This window comes from Nyctereutes procyonoides, unplaced genomic scaffold (assembly GCF_905146905.1).
Source record: "Nyctereutes procyonoides isolate TBG_1078 unplaced genomic scaffold, NYPRO_anot_genome, whole genome shotgun sequence".
Lineage (NCBI taxonomy): Eukaryota > Metazoa > Chordata > Mammalia > Carnivora > Canidae > Nyctereutes > Nyctereutes procyonoides.
The window spans coordinates 26733206-26755648 of NW_026575142.1; the positions used below are offsets into that span (position 1 = coordinate 26733206).

The 22443-nt window shown below is 36.2% G+C and overlaps 1 protein-coding gene across 6 annotated transcripts in view; it reads right to left on the bottom strand.

Annotated features, from left to right (window-relative positions):
* The window catches only part of PKP4 (plakophilin 4), a 234776-nt gene that overhangs the window by 56497 nt on the left and 155836 nt on the right, over positions 1-22443 (bottom strand). For 4 of the 6 annotated variants that reach the window (XM_055307844.1, XM_055307839.1, XM_055307843.1 and 1 more), the window contains exons 4-6: positions 20300-20334; positions 2444-2575; positions 2141-2331 (exon numbers count right to left, since the gene is read on the bottom strand). In XM_055307844.1, coding sequence (XP_055163819.1) covers positions 2141-2331; positions 2444-2575; positions 20300-20334 — 358 coding nt within the window. The remainder of the gene's footprint in view (positions 1-2140; positions 2332-2443; positions 2576-20299; positions 20335-22443) is intronic. The other 2 variants (XM_055307842.1, XM_055307841.1) reach the window with 1 other exon arrangement.

A 22443-nucleotide genomic window follows, 5' to 3' on the forward strand; every position in this document is an offset into this window, starting at 1 on the left:
GGGACAGCCTGGTTGCACAGGTGCTCTAGCCAAATTTCTTCTTTTAGCTCATGTGTGGCTCCTAGTGATTTTGTCCATTTCTTTCTACCTCCTTTGAACTATAAGCTCTTATCTTTAGCTGGTGGATTTAGAGAGATGCAAAAAAGTACCCCAAAATCTGTTGCAGCAAGGAGAAATGCTCAAAGTCTCTGGTGGGTTCTTTGCTAGCCAGCTGGAAAAGACCAGAATGGGAAATGAAAAACATTTCTGCCATGGCTGGTCCTTCTATAAATCTGTAGACTCACTCCAGCAAGCACTAGGTCTCAGATGCCTTTTGTGATGCAGCACAACAATGAGGGATGGGGGCTGGACGGGGGCACTGGCCTGAGAGGAACAGGCATAGCATAGGATGAGACAGTAGGGCACTGAATTCCAAGCCCAAGACCAGGCTGCTGGAGTACAGTTCCCACCAACCCCCTTTCACTTTTAGCTGGGGCTCTAAGGAAACAGGAATAAGGCAAGGATTTTATAGACTCTTAGATGTCGTTAAGGGAAAGAATGCTTTGTCTCCATGCATCATAAGCAAGTGGACTAGCTGACACACCTGCTCTGACACCTCAAGTGTGTTCAAACTCAACAATTCTGGGAAGGCAACAGCCATGGAGAGAAGATCTGGGGTAGGAAAGCAATTGTAAATAAACAACAAGGCAAGAAAGAGGGAGTTTGCAAATTAGTAGACAGTTGGAAAATTAAAATCTGTGCTTGGGGTTTAGAAATAGTGCTAAAAATAAGTGAAGAAGATCTCACATATGAGCGGTTTCCTACCAAAATGGGATACTTGGTCCAAAAGCTAGAAACGTGTTGCCCAGACTACATGCAAATCGAGTTTTAGAGACCCCCTTGCAACCTAATTCTTCAGCTCTAGGAACAAAATAAACTTACTGTAAGTTAAAAAGAAAAAAAAAAGAGGTAAGTACCAAGTACCCCACTTTTAGGGAGAAAAGACAATTTCTCTAGTTAAGACAATTTTTCTAGTTAAGATAATTATTATTCTAAAGTGTGACTTCAAACCAGCTGACATAAAAATTCACCCAAGTCGATAAACTCCTGTAAGTACCTAGTCCAAAGCTTCTCAAACTTTCCTATCAAACCATCCCTAATAGCAAAGGAAGAAATGTATACTCTAAGGACTAGTGGTGCAGCTTGGCTTAAAAATTCATGCACTATATTTTTGTTTGTTTTAATACAGAACTACTTTTCATTACTTAAGAATTTCTCCTAAATTGTTGAGCCGAAGTTCCAAAGTCCTCCTGTGTTTCTCCTTTGGTGCGGGGAGGCCTGGCCCACTGCAGTGTTATATGCAGGGCTTCCTCTATTACATTATGAGAGGATTAGTGTCTGCCTAACTTCTTTGATGATCTTGCCATTTTTCAGCTCCAGAGAAACCACTGGGGTACTTGGACAGACTGTTATCCCAACTGGTTACTGCCACCCTGCTTCCATTAATTCTGGCACATGTTAGTGGACTGATGGGAAGTGGCAATGAGTGAGGAGCTAATGAGTTTTTATAAAAACGTACACAGGCCATCTATTTTTTTGACCCACAAGTTAGAAAATCCTAACTTAACAGAATGGCTACACTTGTACATGATACCTTTCTATAGGCAAGAATATCTACATTTTAACAAAGAAATGGGATTTCAGGGAATAATTCCACAGGTGAAGGCAAAAATCTTTGGTTAGAAGGGGCCAGTCCTATTTTATTCAGGTGTTGGAATAGTGCTTAGGCCTCTAGGACTCTTTAGAACATACTGGAGCTCTAGTATTTTTAGGAACGCACATCCCTATGGGATTACAATATTCTACCCAGTTTTCTCACACTCCTGCCTTGGACTCTTCCTCTTATGCTTCTTCTAGGAGATTTATTCTCTTGTATTGGAAATTTATCAGAATTCATTAATATGAGCTCCTAAATAATTCCTACAAGTTTTTTTTTTTTTAAATATCACAGACCTGAAAAGTGTTAAAATGATTTTGCTACTTTGTCCATTCTATAAAATAAAAATGTAAGTATTGGTTTTATTTCTAATAAAGAATATTTATAACAGATATTCAGTTAGGAGGGTATTTCCTCACAAGGATCTTGATGTGCTTGCCTTACCTGAACCAGTGTTTGTCCTTCAGCTCTTGAGTTCCTCACCAAATGGTTATTAGTTGATCCTATGAATGAATGCTGGGGTCTATTATCTGCTTTACTCAAATTCTGGCTATTGTGGAAACTTGCTGCTTCCTGGTATCCACTGTCAGAATAAGAATTCATTTGTGTTGAACTTCTTGAGTTGCCCAATGATCCTGCAGGAATGAAACCAGCAGAAAATATCTTTATTTTACACTTCTGATGCTCATTTTCAAATAGCACACAAATTAAAAGCAAATCCAATACTTAAAAGATAATACAACAGACCCTCACTTTCATGGAGAGATGTCTGTTCTGGTGAATAGAGGGTCCCCTGTTCTGGCTCTGTCCTGATGAGATAGTTGTTGGGATGGACAGCGTCAGAAACTCTAGGTTTGTTTACACCAGTATTTGGCACATCTGTAAGAAGATAAATTTAATCAGCTAAATCTAATGACAGTATTATATTAAAACTTGCTAAAAAGGTTCAGATATTTGTAACTTCTTATAATCTAAGTCAATACAAAACTATTTTCATTGTAAACTGCACAATCATTTAGACTCTTTTCTTTTTCTTTTTTTAAATTTTTATTTATTTATGATAGTCACAGAGAGAGAGAGAGAGGCAGAGACACAGGCAGAGGGAGAAGCAGGCTCCATGCACCGGGAGCCCGATGTGGGATTCGATCCCGGGTCTCCAGGATCGCGCCCTGGGCCAGAGGCAGGTGCCAAACCGCTGCGCCACCCAGGGATCCCCATTTAGACTCTTTTCTACATGAAAGTGTTCAATAGACTCATTTTATTAACATATTTTTCTAAATTTTATGGCAATTGTCTATCCTGATTACCACCCCAAGTTAACTTACATGTTATACGAAATTAAAATCTGAAAACTGACTTTGTTCCTCCTTGGAAAATTCACTTCTCGGGTGACTTCCTCCAAGAGGAAGACTCTGAGTAAGAATGGTGGCCACGTGTTTAATAAAAGATCCTCCATACCTTCAAATGTTTGAAATAAAAACTTTCATGGTGTTTATATTATTGAGCTTGGTAATGAAACCTCTGAAGGCAGAGCTAGGTTTTTATGTTATACTTCGTGTTATCTAAAATCAATGGAACTCTGTACATTGTCTACAGAATTACAAATGATGGAAACTTTAATTTTTTATCCATTTGCTTTCCTTATTTTTAGTCTTTTTCTGAATCAATATAGACAAATCTAAACCTCACCCTCGTTTCCTCTAGCCAAATCCATCTCTCCCATTATCTCTTACTTTCAACAGTATCATTTTGTCATCTTGATCTTAAAACTATTTCTCTCCTTCTCTATTCCTACTTCCATTTTGTACGCTGTAAATTAAAGTGGTGTAAATCATACTGCGTCTCCCCATTTCCATTCAAACGTGACCTCTTTTCTCTAGTACTTTCAAAATATATTTGCCCACGTTCTGATTATCTTCAGAAGTCTCTTTCCTCAAATTTAACCCTCAGATTGCTAACAAACATTTTCAGGAACACTACTTCACTCTCTCTTTAAAGATTTACATGAAGTCTATCACATTCTGGTCCAAGGTACAATCCTAGGGATTTCAGTGTTCTCATTTGTCTTTCCTTTCTAACTTTCTTCCTTTAACTATCATGGCCCTAAGAAAGCAGCTATGTGAAAAGATACGTGTGTGTGTGTGAGACACAGGGAGCATCTGGGGGAATGGAGCTTAGGAAAAATTTCCCAAGGGAGGTAGTGTGTCCCTTCTATCCTACACTTGAACTCTCTCTCCATTAGAGTGTAGGAACAGGGCGAGCAGGGAGTTTGGTCTGGTCTGCTTACTGGTATCTCCTAAGTGCCCAGGACATGTACACTGTGTGCAGTCGGTGACCGGTAATATCTGTCTAACAAACAAATTCGCAGTAAGAAGAGCGGCTTCTTTACTGAATGCTGATTCACGCCTGGCATTGTGCTGTGGCTTTATTATACTAAGTAAAGTTTATCTATGTAAAGCAAAGTAAAACTTGTAAGCATTGCTGATCAAGCTAGTTTGGAAAGCGAATATAAAGTTTATAGGAGAGCTGGGAGCCCCACTGCATTCTAAATTTTTAGCTTGATGCCAAATTCAATCCAAGGTTTTGTTTCCTAGCCTCCAGAAAGATTCGCTGGCATTCTTAATATAGGTTTTTAACGATCTGTCTCCTGATTTATTATTTGACAGTACACTTCTAGGTGGTGGAGTTCTGTGGCAGTTCTGAATTCTTAAATTTGGAATTTCAATACAGATTACAGATTGTCTGTGGTTTCCCGGGTACACATGGAAACGTGATCTGAGGCTCTGGCAGGCTGATAATCCTGGAGAGTGATCTGTTTCATCTGTAAGTCTTCTGGTAGGAGTTTCTAGGGTTCTATACATTCTTACATAGCACTTTGGGATGGAATTTTATCAAGGACTAACTAAAATACGTAGTTAGCTAGGCTAGAAGAGTTGTACGAGGAATTGGTGTGCTTGTGAATAGTGACACAGAGGACGGCCTGACAGCAGGGCTGTCCACCATGGCTTCATCCAAAATGGAGCTCTCAAAATTCAATTGGGAAACGACAACCCTCTGTGGATACGGAAGCACCCCCATGGTAGCTCCAAGACTTCTCATACATGGAAAATGTAGCATTTTTTAAAAGAAAAGGAGGTTCAGATAGTTCTCAACTTCAGCTTTAGTATAAGATAAAACGTGGGACACCAATACATCAAAGCTTTTGCCTTGGAAACACTAGGTGGCATGCAGTGTCAGAAGCTGAAAACTTATCACCATGGAAACTGAAACCCATTAGAGTTCCACGTACGCCTTTTTTTGTTTGTTTGTTTTAAACTATTAGGAGCTAGTATTTAAATAGAAAGAAAGAGGCACCCTAAAAATCTGTAACCTCAGCAATGTGTCTCCTCATCCAGTAGGATATTTTCTCACAAATCATGTGACAGTTGTGCTTATTTAAATTCTTCTTTAAGAGAAGCTATTTAAAATAAATAATCTTAAACAGAGCAAGCACAAACTGTAAGATACAGGATTCCATACTGGTCATCCAACAATAAAAACAGACTTAGTATCTCAAAACAAAACAAAACAAAAAACCCAAACAAAATTTAAAAAATTATCCTGAAAATAATACAACCATAAATCCTCTCTAAATGTTAGTACTTGTTTCCTATACCTTTAAAGATTTATTTATTTATTTGAGAGAGAGTAAGAGGAAAGATGGAGGGAGAGGGAGAGCATCTCGAGCAGACTCCCTGCTGATTGCACAGCCCTATGTGGGGCTTGATCCTATGACCCTGAGATCATGACCTGAGCCAAAATCAAGAGCTGGATCCTCCTTACCCAAGCCGGGCACCGCTGTTTCTTATACTCTTAAACACAAAGCTTCAAAAACATAGTATGCAGAAAAAGAGAGTAAGATAGTGATGAGAACACTAAAATACTACATTCCTATGTCCTCCAAATCCAATTTGTAGATTTAAATAACTGAGCATAGATAGCAGGATCAAATTTTATTTTTTTAAAGATTTAAAAAGAATTTAAGTAATCTTTACACCCAACATGGGGCTAAAACCCACAACCCCAAGATCATGAGCTGCCACTCCACCAACCAAGCCATCCAGGTGCCCCTATCTTTAAGTAAATATGAAAGTTTGAGTTTTAAAAAGTTGATAAGTGAGATTAATCTAATATGAACTATAAAGCAACCACTTCTTAACTATCAAGGAGGTCTTTAGTCATTTTTCTACTCTATAATGAAGCCCAATGGTAATGTATATCTGCAAAGACAAAAAGATACCAACATTTCTTCTCAATCATTGAAAGTTAAATTATTTTCAAATTGTTTTACTATTATTTACTGTTTCCTTGAAAACTTGTAATTCCCAAATTACATGCACACACATAAATTATACACAGATAGTCTCTACCTATGCTAAGACCCAATTCCTAATTACTGTAGAAGGCATTCTTATTGTAGTAGGGTTAAGGTTTGAGATGATCACCTATGTGTTATTTATGCAGTCTTATTTTAAAATGATTGTCTTTCAAAAATGTGCTATGAGGAATGAAAGAAGACACTAGTCACATTTACCAGAGAAACCACAGAGCCTTACAGGATGGGATCACTTCACAATCACTGCTATAAACTAGAATTAAATATTTGGCATGTTGTGATTTAATGCAATGAGAACATGAAATTGAGACATTTTGATGAACAAAAATGGCAAACAGAATGTCAATGCTACTTCTTTCATCTGTGTGCTGAAGAACATGTTACTTTTTCCACAAACATGTTTTGTGGGACATCAGAAATATCTTATGGAGTATTTTCAAACATCAAATTAGCATCTTCCATGAAAATGCATGTCTAAAAATATGGAACTTGGACAAACTTCAAGGTAGAATGAAATAATCTCCATTTGTGTTTATGAATGGGAGATTATTGGAAACATGGTCTTTCTTGCCTGTTACATTTCATCAGAGTGCCCCAGTATCACCTAAACAAGGAAAATAATTAGAAAGAGTAGAAGGTTGTAGCTAAGAAAATACTAGTGAGTAAGGGACAATTATGCTGTAGGGTTATGTAAATCTCATTATTATCCACCATTAAGCTCACAGTGAAAGATAAAGTACAAAGTGTATTATGATATACCTCCCAAATACACACCAAGTGTGCATAAAAATATGCTCAGGAAAAAGGCTAAGGTCTTTCCAAAGAACTTGAAATTACTGAAATTCCTCTGCTTTGTTAATCTATGTGTCTAACTGTTTATGGTATATGAAATGGAGGTCTGTGCTATGTGTAAAATCACCATGGAAACAGGAACCTAGAGATCAGTAAGGAGATTTTTTGGTATATACAACTCTGTAGCTAGTCTTTCACAGTCCAGCATACTATAATTTTTTGCTAGAGTCTCCTTGTTTGTGCTTGTTTGAGTTGCTATGGTGTTTTAAGGTTTGCCCTTACATAAAAGATAGTGCAATGTGAATTTTGGCAGGACTCCTGGGATGGTAACAGAATGCAGTGTTATGGCAGATGATGCTGTCTTTGACAGTTAAGGGAATGGAGTATCTCACTTTTCTTCCAACTCTGGCCTGTGAGTCAAGGTTAGGCTTTCATACCCTGAGTGGCATCACTTCATGAAAATATGAGTAGAACATTTTATCTTATGGGGACTCAACTTCCTGAATGGCTTATGGTACTGCAGGGCTGCAGGTTCAGGAAGGAATCTACATTTCACAAAGCTACAGATATATTCCAGTGCCTTATACGGTTAAGAAGGAAAGCTCTACACCAAATTCTGGAAGAGGATATGGATGATGGCCTTGAAAAGACTTCACCTCTTCAGTAACTTCTTCAATGTACATGATTCACTTCTACAGCAGGTAACCCTATTATCAGAGGAAATAAGATAATCTGGAAATACAGTTGCAGAGCGGAAATGTGAATAGGGTGACAAACAGGAATCATAAAAACATTCTTTGATCCACAGAAGACACGGCTGGACACTGACTGTAATATTCTTAAGAATATTACAGATACCTGGAGCATTTACTCAAATCTAGATTACTGTATACATATGATATCCTTCTAAGCTGGGTATTAATGGAAGTAAAAACTTGAGATAACGGGCAGAAGATCTTGTTTACTGAAACTATTTCTAGTCTGATTCTCTTTGAGTATATCTAGATTCTTGGGTCTTATGCTATCTTTTAAATATTAAGACAGTGGCTCTAAAAATTTTACTCATCTAGAAAATCATGAGCGAAAAGTCTTGGAAAATGGAAACCATTAATGAAGTATCTTCTAGTTCATTTTAAACTTTGCTCTAAACATCAATTAGGCTGCCTTGAAATCTACCACAAAAGCTCATCTTCCTGGATTCAATTTTGTGGTTTCAGGAAACTTAGTTTCTGCATAAGCTGGTATAAAGCACTTTATTTAATTTCTCTAATGCAAATCTAAAAAGTATTTTATAGTTCTATATGTCGCCAGAGAGATTTCTTGTTCATAAAGATTTAAAATTCCTGAATTCTGTTCAGGAATACAAAATGATTAAAAATAATTGTTAGGAAAAAAAGGTCTTTCTGCAAACAGTCATATTAAAATGGGTATTTATCAAGTATTTTTAGTCTAGGCATGAATTAAAATACAGGTGTCATACTTACCATACAGAATTTATATCTGTAAGAGGAAAACTAGAAAAACAAAAGAACTAGAAAAAACAAGAAAAACTAGAACTATAAAAATGAAAAGAAATGGATCACACATGTCAAGTTTCCAACACCCATAAAAGGCCATGGGTCTCTTGCTTCTTACAGAGAAAGCTGAAAAAAGAATAAAGGACTTGCTGTGATATAAAAAAAAAAAAAACTAGTGCTCAAAAATCATTCAACTATTTTTTCAAAGATACACTTTATTCCTTTTAGGGAAAAAAAATGTTACCAAATATAGAAATGGGTATACTTGATAGTAGGAGATATAAGATAGATTCCCTCTGTTAAAATGAAACAAAAACCCTCAAAACAAAACAACCAAAAAACCTTTCTTTATTTTTAAAGGTTTTATTTATTTACCTGATAGAAAGCATGAGCAAGGAGTAGGGAGAGGCATGGGGCAGAGGGAGAAGGACAAGCAGACTCCCAGCCAAGAAGGGAGCCTGACTAGATCCCAGTTCCCTGGGATCATAACCTAAGCTGAAGGCAGATGCTTAATGGATGGAGCCACCCAGGCATCCCAAGAAAACTTAAAAACAAAAACAAAAACACATAAAAATATGTAGGTGTAGGATAATATTCCTATCAAAAGGAATAGATAGGTCTTCTGAAACCAGGTTTTCCTATAATTTTCTATTGGGTTATCTTTTTTGGTAGATTATCAAGATAGAGTGAAATGCAGGGTAACTTTGGCATAAGATTGAAATATGGGGTTAGAGATGGTAGTCTTTCTGACATTTCCCAAAGCAACAACTATAAACTGAGGAAGTGTAGCTCTGTAATGTTGAGGAGGTGGTAATGGAAAAAGAGGAGCTTTTAAACTAGATAATTTCTATTTTTGAAAGGGAATATAGGGGAAGGGAGAAGAAACGTGTGGGAAATATCAGAAAGGGAGACAGAACATAAAGACTCCTAACTCTGGGAAACGACCTAGGGGTGGTGGAAGGGGAGGAGGGCGGGGGGTGGGGGTGAATGGGTGATGGGCACTGAGGGGGCACTTGACGGGATGAGCACTGGGTGTTATTCTGTATGTTGGTAAACTGAACACCAATAAAAAATAAATTTATTACAAAAGAAATTCTATTTTATGTTAGGTAGTTAATAGAATAATCGTTCACATATCACTAAAAGTATGAGAACACATAAATATTTATTTAACATGTTTATATGAAACATAAAATGTTAGGGTCTGAAACTGGATATATGATTTTAATAAAAAGTCCTAACTCCTTGGGTGGCTTAGCTGGTTAAGCTAGGTTTCAGCTCAGGTCATGATCTCAGATTTGTGAGACTGAGCCTCCATGTCGGGCTCTGTGCTGAGTATAGAGCCTGCTTAAGATTCTCTCTCTCTGCCTCTCCCTCTACCTCTTACCCCATGAGCATGCTATCTCTCTCTCTCTAGAAAAAAAAAAGTCCTAATTCACTGTATTTAAGTCTTTGGGGAATGTATTACATACATCCCCATATAGTATGTGTAAATGGTGTAGGAATATTTAGAAACTAATTGGCGATAAAGCGATCTTGTCATAAAAGATTAAAAAAAAAAACCCAAACAAACTGGTTGAGTTTGGTTTCTTTTCTTCAGTGATGCAGTACTTCTATTTTTATATTACATAAAGCTTAGCCCTCATAAAGATCTATATAGTGATGCAGAGTTTTGAACACACATTTCCCAAAGAACTTTGGAACATCTATCAATGGATATATGACAATATGCCAAGAACAAACAACTGTGTAGAAGGCTTATCACAGCACAACACAAAATTTCAGTTTCAAAGATGCTTCCTGATATTTGAAATCTGATGTTTCTCCTAACAAAGAAAAAAGAGAAAGTGTGATGTCAAATGAGGAGACACATCAACAAGCAAAAGTTAATAATGCTATCAACAAAAGACTGAAAAAAACAAAAGAAAAAAAAAACAAAAGACTTTGAAGACAAATGCTTAGGTACAATCCACAAAATAAAAACAGTATTGCTGTGACTCTACATTACACATTTTGAATGTATTCAAATATTTTGCATTAGCCTTCTACATTTTTCTACTCATTTTTCTTATTTCATTAAGTCCTTTGAATGAATGTCCCCCTTTTATTTTTCATGATTTTTTTTATCTTTCATAGCACAGCTGCCTTATGGTGAATTAGTTATGCTGTGAAAGTGTCTGCAGCTAAGATGTGTACAGTGAAACTACCTAGAACTTGCACAAACACAGCAATAAATGTATAGTTCTAAACTAGCAGAAAGGCTAGCACACTTATAGGTAATTCAGCTTCAATCAGGATTCATTTAACAAAATCCTGCCCATATGTAATGAATTAAATAACATCTACTGGCTGGGAAACTGTCATGTGTCATGGCTCACACTGGCAGTTTGGCTTTAACATGTGTCACTCTGATGTACTATTTTACCCAATATGCTGACCCCTTTGTCTAGAGAATTTATATTTAAGTGTTTTAAAATTAAAGTTTTCAAACATAAAAGTAGAGAGAGAAGGGGTGCCCGACTCTTGATTTTGGCTCAGGTGCATGATCTCAGAGTGGTGGGATTGAGTCCACGTCAGGCTCCATGCTCAGCATGGAGTCTGCTTGGGACTCTTTCCCTCTCTCTAAAATAAATAAATAGGTCAATCTTTAAAAAAAAAGAAAGAGTAGAATAATTAACCACCTTCCCAATTTAATAGTTACAACATCATGCCATACTTTTTATGTTCCATTTTATCTTTTTCCTTTCTTCTGTTCTAGAATTATAAAACAGACCCTTCATATCAGATCATTTTGACTGTAAATACTTCCATATGTGGTTCTGTAAAACAAGGATTTCAAAAAACTACATTTATTCCATCATACCATATAATGAGTTCATAGTCAAATTTTCCTGACATCTGAAAAGTTTTTCTTTAGTTGGCTTGTGCTAGTCAGGCTGAAATAAGATTTACTGATGGTGCTGGGACCATGATTGCTATTTAGTACGTTAAAAAGGGGCTCCCATACCCTCATTTTCATGTTCTTGGGTCGCTGGGGGAACCACAGCAATAAACTCTGAATGCTCCACATTCTGAATGAGTGTGGGGGTTTCTCATGGTGGCATTTATATATCCTCTAACCTTTGTATGTCTTTCAAGCAGAAAGTTAGAGCTAGAAGCTTTCAGGTCAAACTTTTGTGGTTAGAATACTATACGTATGGTGCGGTGTAGTTTTTACATCACGACGTATTAGGACTTTTACAACTTTTAAGATCAGTCAATTCAAGCAGTGACAGCCTGATCATTCAGTATTTTCAAGTTCATCATCAACCTCTCTCCTGATGCAATGGTTCCCAACGTTGGATGAACACGGCAATCGCCTGGGGTAGTGAGGTGGGTGAGCGAGGTGGGTGTGAATTTAGAAACTATTGCTGACGGAGTCCCACGCCCAGAGATTCCAATTTAATCTGCCTAAGCTGTGGTCTGAAGGAGTTTAAAAACTCCCAAGGTGATTCTAATGTGCAGCCAGGATCGAAAATACAGTTTTTTTTTTTTTTTTTTTGCATACACTGACAATCTTTGCTTGAATCAATTATTTCATTAGAGGATGCAAATCGGTGATTTTTCAAATTTTATTGTTCTTTCTACATTTATCAGCAGGAATTCCTTTGGTATATTTTAGATATCTTTCAGTAGCTATTCATGGCCAGGGTTATTTGGTTATCCTAAAATATAATCTGTACAGGACTGGCAGGATAAACTTTTAATTCTTCTTTTTAATTACCAGTAATTAAATTAATTTACTTATGAGTAAGGCAGTCTTCTCAGACTGCATTGTTGGGATCATCAGCGGACCTTCAAACACCGTGGATGCCTGGTTTGAGCCTCAAACCTGAACAGCCCTGCTGGCGGTCTGAATGTACAGTGAAGTTGGGAGCCTCTGGAATGAGATGCTCATACCTGAATTACCTCCAATGGTGATAAAAAGTTTGTATTTTGCTTGTTCTACTAGTGGTTGTTGCACTTTTGCCGACAGAAAAATGTATGTGATCATTTTGAGCCAGATATGAAAAGTAAAGAAGGACAGGAAACATGCCAATCTTATCAAATCCCAAGAGCAGGTTGACCTCCAACTTCTTTAAGAACTAACCAAATTTAAGGATGGTTGGTGGCATGCTGGTCTTCACGTGACGTTTGATTTAATGAATATTTAAGAATTATTTCATTAAGTGATTTTACTGTTTAATCTGTCCATAAAGCTTATGATACAGGGCAACTGGAAATAAATGGCCTTTTAGAAGTCTAATAACTCATTCAAATTTTATATATTCATGAAAATATACACTCCTATCCCCTGGCAACATTGTAAGCATAGACAAGTATAGCAGCTGGTATAGGTAGGAATATGTATTTGCAGGGACCCACTTGGACTCTGACAGTTGGCATGCAGGTTATTTTAAACTAAAGACATTTGAGATTCAACAGATGTAGAAAGAAGCCTTCTTGGAACATCCCTTATTTCACTAAAAGCAGAAACTTCTGGGGGTGAGGCTGCCACAGATACCCTCTGGGGGAGATTTATGGCATGAAGGAAAAAAACAGGAGGACCACTTGCACCTGCATTAATAAACATTAAAACAAAATTTCTTATATCCATTTGTTCCCCTAGAAACCCATTTGTTTTTCCCCACAGAAGACTTTTCTGCCTACTTCCTCTACTCCATTTAGGTAAATTACTCCTAACTTTATCCATTTAGGTAAACTACTTTTGTGACTTCCTCTGTGTAGATGAATACTTTGGGATTATTTTCTTATTAATTTAACTCTTGTCAGTTAAATTCACTTGTCCCCACCCCAACCAGTCACTTAACGTAAGAAGGCAGAGAAAAAGTCTCACCCCCTCCCACATATTGTTAAGCATTTCTGGTGGGCAACTTGAGAATATTTGCCAAAAAAAGCCCCTGTCTATACTCTTGACCAGGCAGTTCCACTTTAAAAAAAAACGTTATCGACAAAGACACTCATGTGCAGAGAAAACTTTTACCATTGTTTGTCAAAGGAAAAAATTGGAAAGAATCAAAATATTTACCAATAAGGGACTGCTTATTATCAATATTATTATCAGTAAATTTTCTTCTACTGAGCCATTAAAAAAGAGACAGATCTTTACATATTGATAGAGAAAAACGTGTTTTATAATGCTTTTAAGGAAAAAAACTTAAGCATAGGATAATGCATACTATGTTCTCACTGAATTAACAAAACAAGCTCAAAGGTGCATATATGTGTGTGTGTATGTGTGTGTGTGTGTGTGTGTGTGTGTACAGGTGTGTGTGTAGCAATGGCCATGGTGTGGAAAGATGTGGGAATGAAGGAAATTTTTACCTTTACTCCAAGTTCTTTTGGACTTAATTTTTGTAAAATATAAGAAGGCCTTTAGTAATAAAACATTAAAAAGTGAAGAGAACCTTTACAGTGGCGATCGGAAAGCTACGGTGCTACAGCTGTGGTAAGGAGACTATCATGACTATGTTGCTCAAAAGGCCTGAAATAATGAGGGAGGAAAAACTTGGCCAGTTTTCACAGAAAGTCACATCCTCCTGTTATTTAGAAGAGAAACAGGAAGGAATGAATGTATGATGAAATTATCATTTGTGCAATTTATAAGCCACAATAAATCATAACACCCCAAATCCTCAATAAGATGATGGTCCTTTATACATGATTGCTAATCTAATATCCTATTTATGAACATGTATAACACAGCTTCCTATTCTATCTCTTTTATAAATCCAGTACATTTCTACTGAGGCATAAAGTGTTCCCATTTAAGTTTGCATCTTATCTCATGATATGCTGATGCTTTTTTGTGTTGTAAATTACTTACTCCAGCTGGAGTTAAAAAGAAAGATAAATTGACTCAGGGCTAGTCTCTCATTTATCTTTTATCTTCCTTATTTACGTGTTTTTTATATATTTTTAAAACCCAACACAGTGGAAGAAAGTTGTGTCCATTCATTTTAAGAACAAAATTTAAATATATAAACAAAATGCAAAACCTAACCCTTAAAGTCTTAAATTTTGTAGTATACATGAACTACTACTGTCAGTACATACCAAACCATAATGATTTAAATGGACAGTATGTGAAAATTGTGGCACTTCAGTACATATTCCACAGTAAATGGATGTAGCACTGTGAAGTTAAATAATCTTATCAGTTTAAAACTCCTATTTTACCACAATCTTTTTCATTCCCTTTCATATTTATTATCAAACATCAACTATTTCAACTATATGAAGTCATTACTATTTTCTCTCCTTCTCTTTACTTACTGTAAAAGGCCCAACCAAGTTTCTTTACCCCTTAAATGCCTTCTAGGTCAACCAGAAAATTCCCCTTACTTTCATTCTCCTGTGTCCTTTGCTAACTCGTTGCTTTTGGAAAGACTCTGATCTTTTGGCTGCTGCTGCCTTTTTTTTTTTTTTCCCTTTTGCCTTCTTTACTTTCTTAGGCATAGTAATTTGCAATCAGTTACTTAATATACATTAAAATCTGCTCTTGTGACTGTTTCTCTCAAGTGCAAGTGAGCCTGGTTCTTTGGCCTGTGGGAAGAGACAGTGCACTCAGGTTCAGAAGGAGGCCCTTCTCTTAATCTGCAGGGAAGGGGGGACAGGGCTGGAGGTGAAGAGGGAAGGACAGGATTCTCAGGCTGATGTCATGCTGCTCCCCTCCTCTCATTTTACACATAAGTACTAAAACTGGAAACTGCTTAGTCTCTAGTAATTTTTTTTTTTCCTGGAACAGAAAAACTGTGAAGTTGTGACTTGTGGCACAATTCACTTTACAGGATGTGGCTGGAGGATTTAAGTAACAACCAATGAACACTCTAACAAAAGAACTCAATTTATGGCTTCAATAACTTCTTTCTGGTGGGTAACACACACTATGTATAGTGTTGTTTTTGTTTTGTTTTGTTTTGGTGAGTGAATTGGTGTGCTTTTTTGTAAAAGAGATGTGAGCCCAAGGTTTTTTCTTTCCTTTTTTCTTTTCTTTAAAAGCTACTCTATATAATATTTTCCATCATGAAGAATTATTATTTTTTTTGAAGAATTATAATTACATGTGCATATATTTGCATTCTCACTTTCCTCAGGCCTTTACCTATTATTCTATTATATATTTTCATGATTATGGTGTTTATCTTCTATTTTATTCTATGTGTTTTCAAAAGCTACCTCAAATTTTGGCAGAACGTAAGAGATGGTACAAATATCTATGTTTTTAAGAAGTATGAAGATGTGAATGATGCAAAACTGGAACACTAAGATAACATTTCTTCCTCCTTTTTAGCAGAACATACATAAAAAATCCCACAAATGCAAGGTTATAAGAAATGTAACGCTAAGGAAGAGACAAAGCCAACACAGAAAATGATAAGCTCTCTTCACAAAAGACAAAAGGATGTGCATTTTATGTTTTTAGGGAGCAGATATGAAATGCTGGTAAACTAAAAAATACAGAACAATGAAGAGAGGGGGAACAATAAAGTGAGATAACAATAAAGCATAAATGCTTCAAAACAACTCTATTTCTTCAGGGGAAGCTTCTCCTTAAAGACTCATTCCCAACCAGCCAGAAAATACAGAAGTGTTTTGTAGAGTGGATGTTGTTCCTTATGCTTTGGGAAGTCATCTCTTTGAGCACCAAACTCAAAAAGCTTTGGCTTTTCTCTTTCAAACAGCCTACTAACCCTCATACAAAAATTAACTGAATGACTGACAGACCAACCAACTAACCAGATCAACTAATCAACTCAAGCAAAGGAGCAAAGGGATTCTGCTGAACTGAGTCATGAAGCAGTGGAAATCTTTTCTGCCTAGAGCACCTGGAGTTCTTCCTTAGAAAATGCCTCTGCAGTATGTTAGCTATTTACAAACAAAATTCAGCAGCTGGCCTCAGTTTTTGGCATTTCAACAGAATGTACCATCCTGAAAATACCTGAGTAGGCAGGGATCTCTCCCAGGTAGTGATCAAACCACTGCCCTGCTAACAATTTACCTGAATGCTAAAAAGCTTTTAAGGTGCCAAGCTTTTCAAGTCAAAATTCTAGTATACATATAAAGGTAGAGAAATTGTCTTTAAGAAAATGTTCAAAATATTAAAGAAAAATGAGGAACAATAAGAGACTTTCAACCCTACATCTTCTCATGTAATCCTTTCTTATTTAAGAAACCAAGGAAATTCAATAAAGATGTTCCTTTGTCAAAATCTAGCTAAACACGGGCTAGACCGAAGACCTACCTAAAAGGTCTTCAGTCTGATATATATATATTTATATTATATGTATACTTATTTATAACATATAAATATAATATATATTTTACTTTTAAGCCACTCCTGCTCCTTATTCTGGTCAGAAATGCCAAATTCTAAAGGTGAGATTACTTTCATGTTTAGTATCTCTGCATACAATTGGTAAAGAGAAGATAATAGTTAAACTTTACAGTAAAAGTAGCAGCAAAACTGCCGTTTTATGCCATTATTTACTTACATTCCAACTTCTAAAGACACCTATAACTACTTAGAAAAAGAAACATAAAACAAATCAGATTTTACTCTTTCATGCATACAATCAAATTTCAATGTTCTCTCCTTATCTTTGTAGCTAGCTTATTGCCATAGTTACAGCTTAAATGTCATAAGTATGGCTGAAAAGTAGGCAAATTTAAGAAAACACACAAGTAACATTAATACAGTTAAATAATACAAAGTGAAGTAAATAGCAGTTGTGATTGCAGCGGCTGAAAATTCATACACTCCTATTCCCCCCAAAGAAAAAAAAAGGGTAAGTAAATGTAACAGCTGCCAGGTTTGAATAAGAGTTTGGATAAGAGTGTATTCTGACAAAAGTAAAGGATGAAGCAGAGTTATTAGATGTGACTTATCAATGTAGCTGTGGTGGAAACAGATCAATTACTGGAGTTGTACTTCCCTAGCACTAAGGTATTTGGGGAGCTGCTTGGACAACACACATACACACACACACACACACACACACACACACACACACACACATTTTATCTTTATTTAACTCATTAGTAAATCATGAAAGTGGGGGTGAAATGGCTGAACTTGAGTAAATGTACCAGAGGGGAGAGGAGGCAGAAAAGGACATCAAGGGTCCAATATTTCATTTTCTATTATATGTCCTTCCTAATCTAAGTTCATCCTCTCTATGTAAATCAACATAGTTAGACACTGTGCCTGGCTGGCTTTTGGTAGTGAGAAACCACCAATTGCATGTTCCAGTTCTGTTCAGCCAGATGTTCTCCAGCTCTGCTCTAGGCAGTATTTCTGGCTTGGCTTTATCTCCTTCCTGGTTCCAGCTAGTGCTGGAAATCTCACCCTGCCACACCCCCCCCACCAGTATTCCAGTTTAAAAACAAAACCACCTAACCTTTTGCACCTTCGGTCCTGAAATGATAGTGGCTTTGGGCAATGGTCAGTCTCTTGAGTGTTTCAGCATGCTGTTTAATCCTCCCAAACCCTGCAATCCTCACTTGAACTATAACCTCCCAGCATCAAATTCCTCATATGGAACTACCTGACATGGGCTGGGTATTCTCCACCTGACTGACAGAGCTATCATCCTTGGACTGCAAAGAGCTCTTGCCTATCAAACACTGCCACTTCAAGAGAAGAGGGCAGTATATAGGAGATGTTAATATTCTGTAGATAGAGATATAAATGATGATGTCAAATGAAGAAGTACAAGAGGATCAATGTTACATACCTAAAGGGAGGGAGAAATCATACAATCTTTTCAGAAAAGTAACCTGAATACATGTATCAAGAGCCTTAAAATATTCATATACTCTAAATGATATTTTATTTTCTAGAAGTCTAGCTAAAGGTAAATCGAAGGTGCAGATAAAATTTAAATACAGCGATGTTTACCAAAATGCTATTTATAATGGTAAAAAATTAGAAACAACCTGAATGGCTAGAAATAGAGACCTCAATAAATTGATATATACCTGTAGTTTCCCTTTAGAGCTCTCCTCCCTCCCAATTTCAAGTGTATAGAGTTACACAACTCAGCTAGACTTGAAGCATATAAGAGGACAAGGATATTTGTTTTAAACATTAACAACTATGTGCCAGACAACTGTTTAAGGCTCTCAAGAAATATTTCTGGAACTAAATTAATGATGCACTATTAAAGACAAACTTACAGAAGAATTTTTTTTATCAAATTTTACATCAAATGTAAATTTCTGCCATAACCAAGTACCAAATGCACTACTGTGTCCTTTGCATTTTTCTTTAAATTTTTCAAATCACTTTTTAATAGTTCACAGTTTTGCTGCTTCTCCTGAGGAATACTTAAATCAGGTGAGTTTTTGGTCAAAGGATTTTCAGTGGCTCCCCCTGACCTGCAGGAGAGTTCAATTTAGAGTTGTATTTACATATATCTATAATTTGACCCAAAGTGGCTATCCAGACTTTGCATATTTTATCATCTCCCCAAAGAGTTTTAAATGTTTGGATGTGACATTTCTGTCTCTTCTGCTGCACAATGACAAAGAGCTCTCCAGACCCTGGCCACCCGTCAAGTTCTAGGCTCCAGGCCCATCTTCTTGCAAAGCGATCTCAGAAATAGGCTGTCCATTTACAACAATGCTTCCCACATACTATATTTCTGGAATCTAACTGCATATTATTTCATGGCATGATTTTCCTTATATTAAACTACTGCTAATCTTATTGTTAAGTAGCTTTTCATATGTCTTTACCTAATCTATGGTTTGAATAAACACTACAATTCTTGGGAATAGCTTCTTTGTAAAATAGCAGAGTGCCTTGAATGCATTGTGAATAATCTAGAATTCTGGTACCAGTTTCTGGTAAACTAGGATACCAGGCACTTGGTGATTTTTTAATTTTATTCAAGTTCAAAACTCGTTTAAAAATGGTCAAAGTAGGGCAGCTCAGGTGGCTCAGTGGTTTAGTGCCGCCTTCAGCCCAGGGTGTGATCCTGGAGACCCAGGATCAAGTCCCATGTCCGGCTCCCTGCATGGAGCCTGCTTCTCCTTCTGCCTGGGTCTCTGCCTCTCTCTCTGTGTGTCTCTCATAAATAAATAAAATCTTTAAAAAGTGGTCAAAGTATTTAGATATCAAGGCTTATTCTACCATTTATATATTGATGACATCATCCTTCACATTATAAATGCCATGTGGAGTGCACGAATGTGTACTTGTTGTGCCCATCACATGTATATAGTACTGGGTCCACGATGTACGTGCACAACAATCATTTAATGAATGAACATTGAGTAGGAAGACATCAAATATTTATGAAAGTGGCAGACAGTCTCCTTAATGTAATTCATCCTTTATATGAAATGAATTTGGGGTAAAAAGTTAAGGAGATTACATTAGAAGCTTCTGGACTAATATTAGAAGCTACCACTTTTTTTACATCTGGATACATAAAGAATATGAATGTTTCTGGCAACTCTTGAGTGTGGGAAATACTATGAAAGGAAAGACCTTGATTTATATAAACAATTAGTCAACTTATCCAGATGATGCAGTAACTTTTGTGAGGGCATCGCTGTACTTTCTTATGATAGAAAAGAAAATATTCAGATAATAATTGCTGATATTAAAAGTGTCTCATGATTATAGTACTGATATGTTGATGTCCAATGCTTTAACTTTCTTTATAACTAACATATACAAACCTATTCAATGATGTTCAAAAAATCAAGCAGATTAAGTACATCAAAGCAAAGTAGCTTAATATTGTAACTAGTAAAGGCTTTGCTTGGCTTATTTCACCAAAAGGCAGTAAATTGAGAAAGCAGGCTATGAAACCACTCTTGTGTGTGCAAGATATAAAAAGGAGTTTTTTATATGATAAAAACTCATACCTGTTGATCTCCAAGGAAATGACTTCTCAGTTGAGCTAGAGAAAAAGGGAGGAAAAAAAAGGAACATTTATTTCCCTTGTCATAAAATTTAACTGTGGGCTTATTTTGTACATAAACATTTAATTTTCACATTTTATTACATGAAAGTATAAAAATCTCAAAATTTAAAGCTACTCTTCTAACTAAGTTAATTTTTAGGCACTATTTAACTTTCCATATCAATTTGGGACAAAACTATATTTCTACTTGAAAATTAAGGCAAATTATAAAGTGATAAAAGATTCTCCTTGGATAAGACAAATAAAATAACAATTATGCATGATATTCATGGGTTTTTGTGATAATTAATATGAAAACACATTAAAAAGACCATCTACATTATACACAAGACATATATGTATACACTGAATACAACACATTAAAAAGGACACAAAAGATGGTTATGAGCTTTTTAGTCATTTTCAAAAGAAGACCTAGAAATTGTTTAATAGACACAGAAGTTAAGGGGGTTAGTTTGAATTGCAAGCTACCTTATAAAACTTAAATCATATAACAAACCCTTCTATCAAAAATACAAGGTTTGAAAATCCAGGAGAATATTTTAGCTATACACGTCTCTAATAGAGTTTAATAAATTTAAATTCTAATAAATTTGTACATAAAAGCATACCTGTGCATCCCTGCCCCCCTGTGCTGTACGCCCCCCCTCCCCCAATACAGGGAATCATGGTGCTACAGGGACAGTGTGGTAGACATAGGAACAAGAGAACATGAGGCTAGATTATTAAGTATTTGTTTAATGAAGTACTTCACATAAATTATCCCCTTTATATTATTCACAACAACCATATGAATAGACACATTATCATCCTTATTTAACAGGTAAAGAAACTGGCCAAAGTCTTTGCTATTAAACAGAATTGCTGAGATTCACACCCACGATGGCCTGATTCCAAAGTCAGGGCTTCCCACTACTATATATATAGCAGAATGGCTTATGATCCTGTTTTTGCATTACACATGTACACACACACCCACAATATGCCCAGAAAAACGTCTGGAAAAATAAAAACTAAATTATTTCTGTGGGGTACAACTAAAAGTTTTTTTTTCTTTTCCTTCTTAAATATTTGTACTTTTTTGAAATCAGAAAAACAGCAGATATTGACATCTTTTTGGAATATTTATTAAATTTAAGGAAAGTTGTGTGACTTTGGGCGTAAGGAAACACTATAAAATAAAGGACTTGGAACAGAAGGGAAAACTGCTTTCAGTGCTATAGTTTTAAGATTTTAAGTTCTTGTTAACCCCCTGATATTTCCCCAATTCATTAAGTGGTTAATGTAACTCCAGATTCAGTAAGAACTCCCTGAACTTCAACTCATATGTAATTTGCTCTTCCTCTGTCAGAGGCACAGCAGTTCACATTCCAGGACCCTGAACTAGTTCCAAGCAAGGGGGGCATGCTCCCAGTGAACAGTCAATCAGTTAATGCAAATCCTTAGCACTTCGCTGATGTTCCTTTATCTGATGGACTCCTAACTGATTTCAGGAGGCTCTGATGGGTCAGGAAAAGATGCAAATTTGGTCAAACACCAATAAGGGCACATTTGTTGTCTTGCTCTTGAGTGGGTTATCACATTCTGTGACTCTAAAAGTGGTTTCTTACACTGAATTTCAACTTCTCTTGAATGTGTTTTTATTTCATTCAATCACCTAAATTAGTTTTCTAAATACTGACGCTGATATTACGCAACTGTCTTCCTATCAAAATGTTTGTATTGTCTGTCACTATTAAAATACGTGATAAATTAAACTACCACCCAGAAATGTTTAATATACCTCAGGTTATTTGGGAATATCTTGAAAATTATCTTCTGAGTTTGAAACTTACATAAATTTTAATGAAATACCTTTACAAGATCTTTTATACTCATAATTATAGGTCACAGAATATAATTCATGTTTATTGCTCAAATTGGGCAGAGTTGTGGCTCTTTCACTCATCTTTTTATGTCAGGACCTTGCCATACTGCCTCACACATAGCAGGTGCTTAATATATGTTGTGGCAACAAACTGTGTAGAAGTAATATTGAGTTCTTCTTTTTTATTGAAATATTTTTAAAAATATTATTTGTTATTA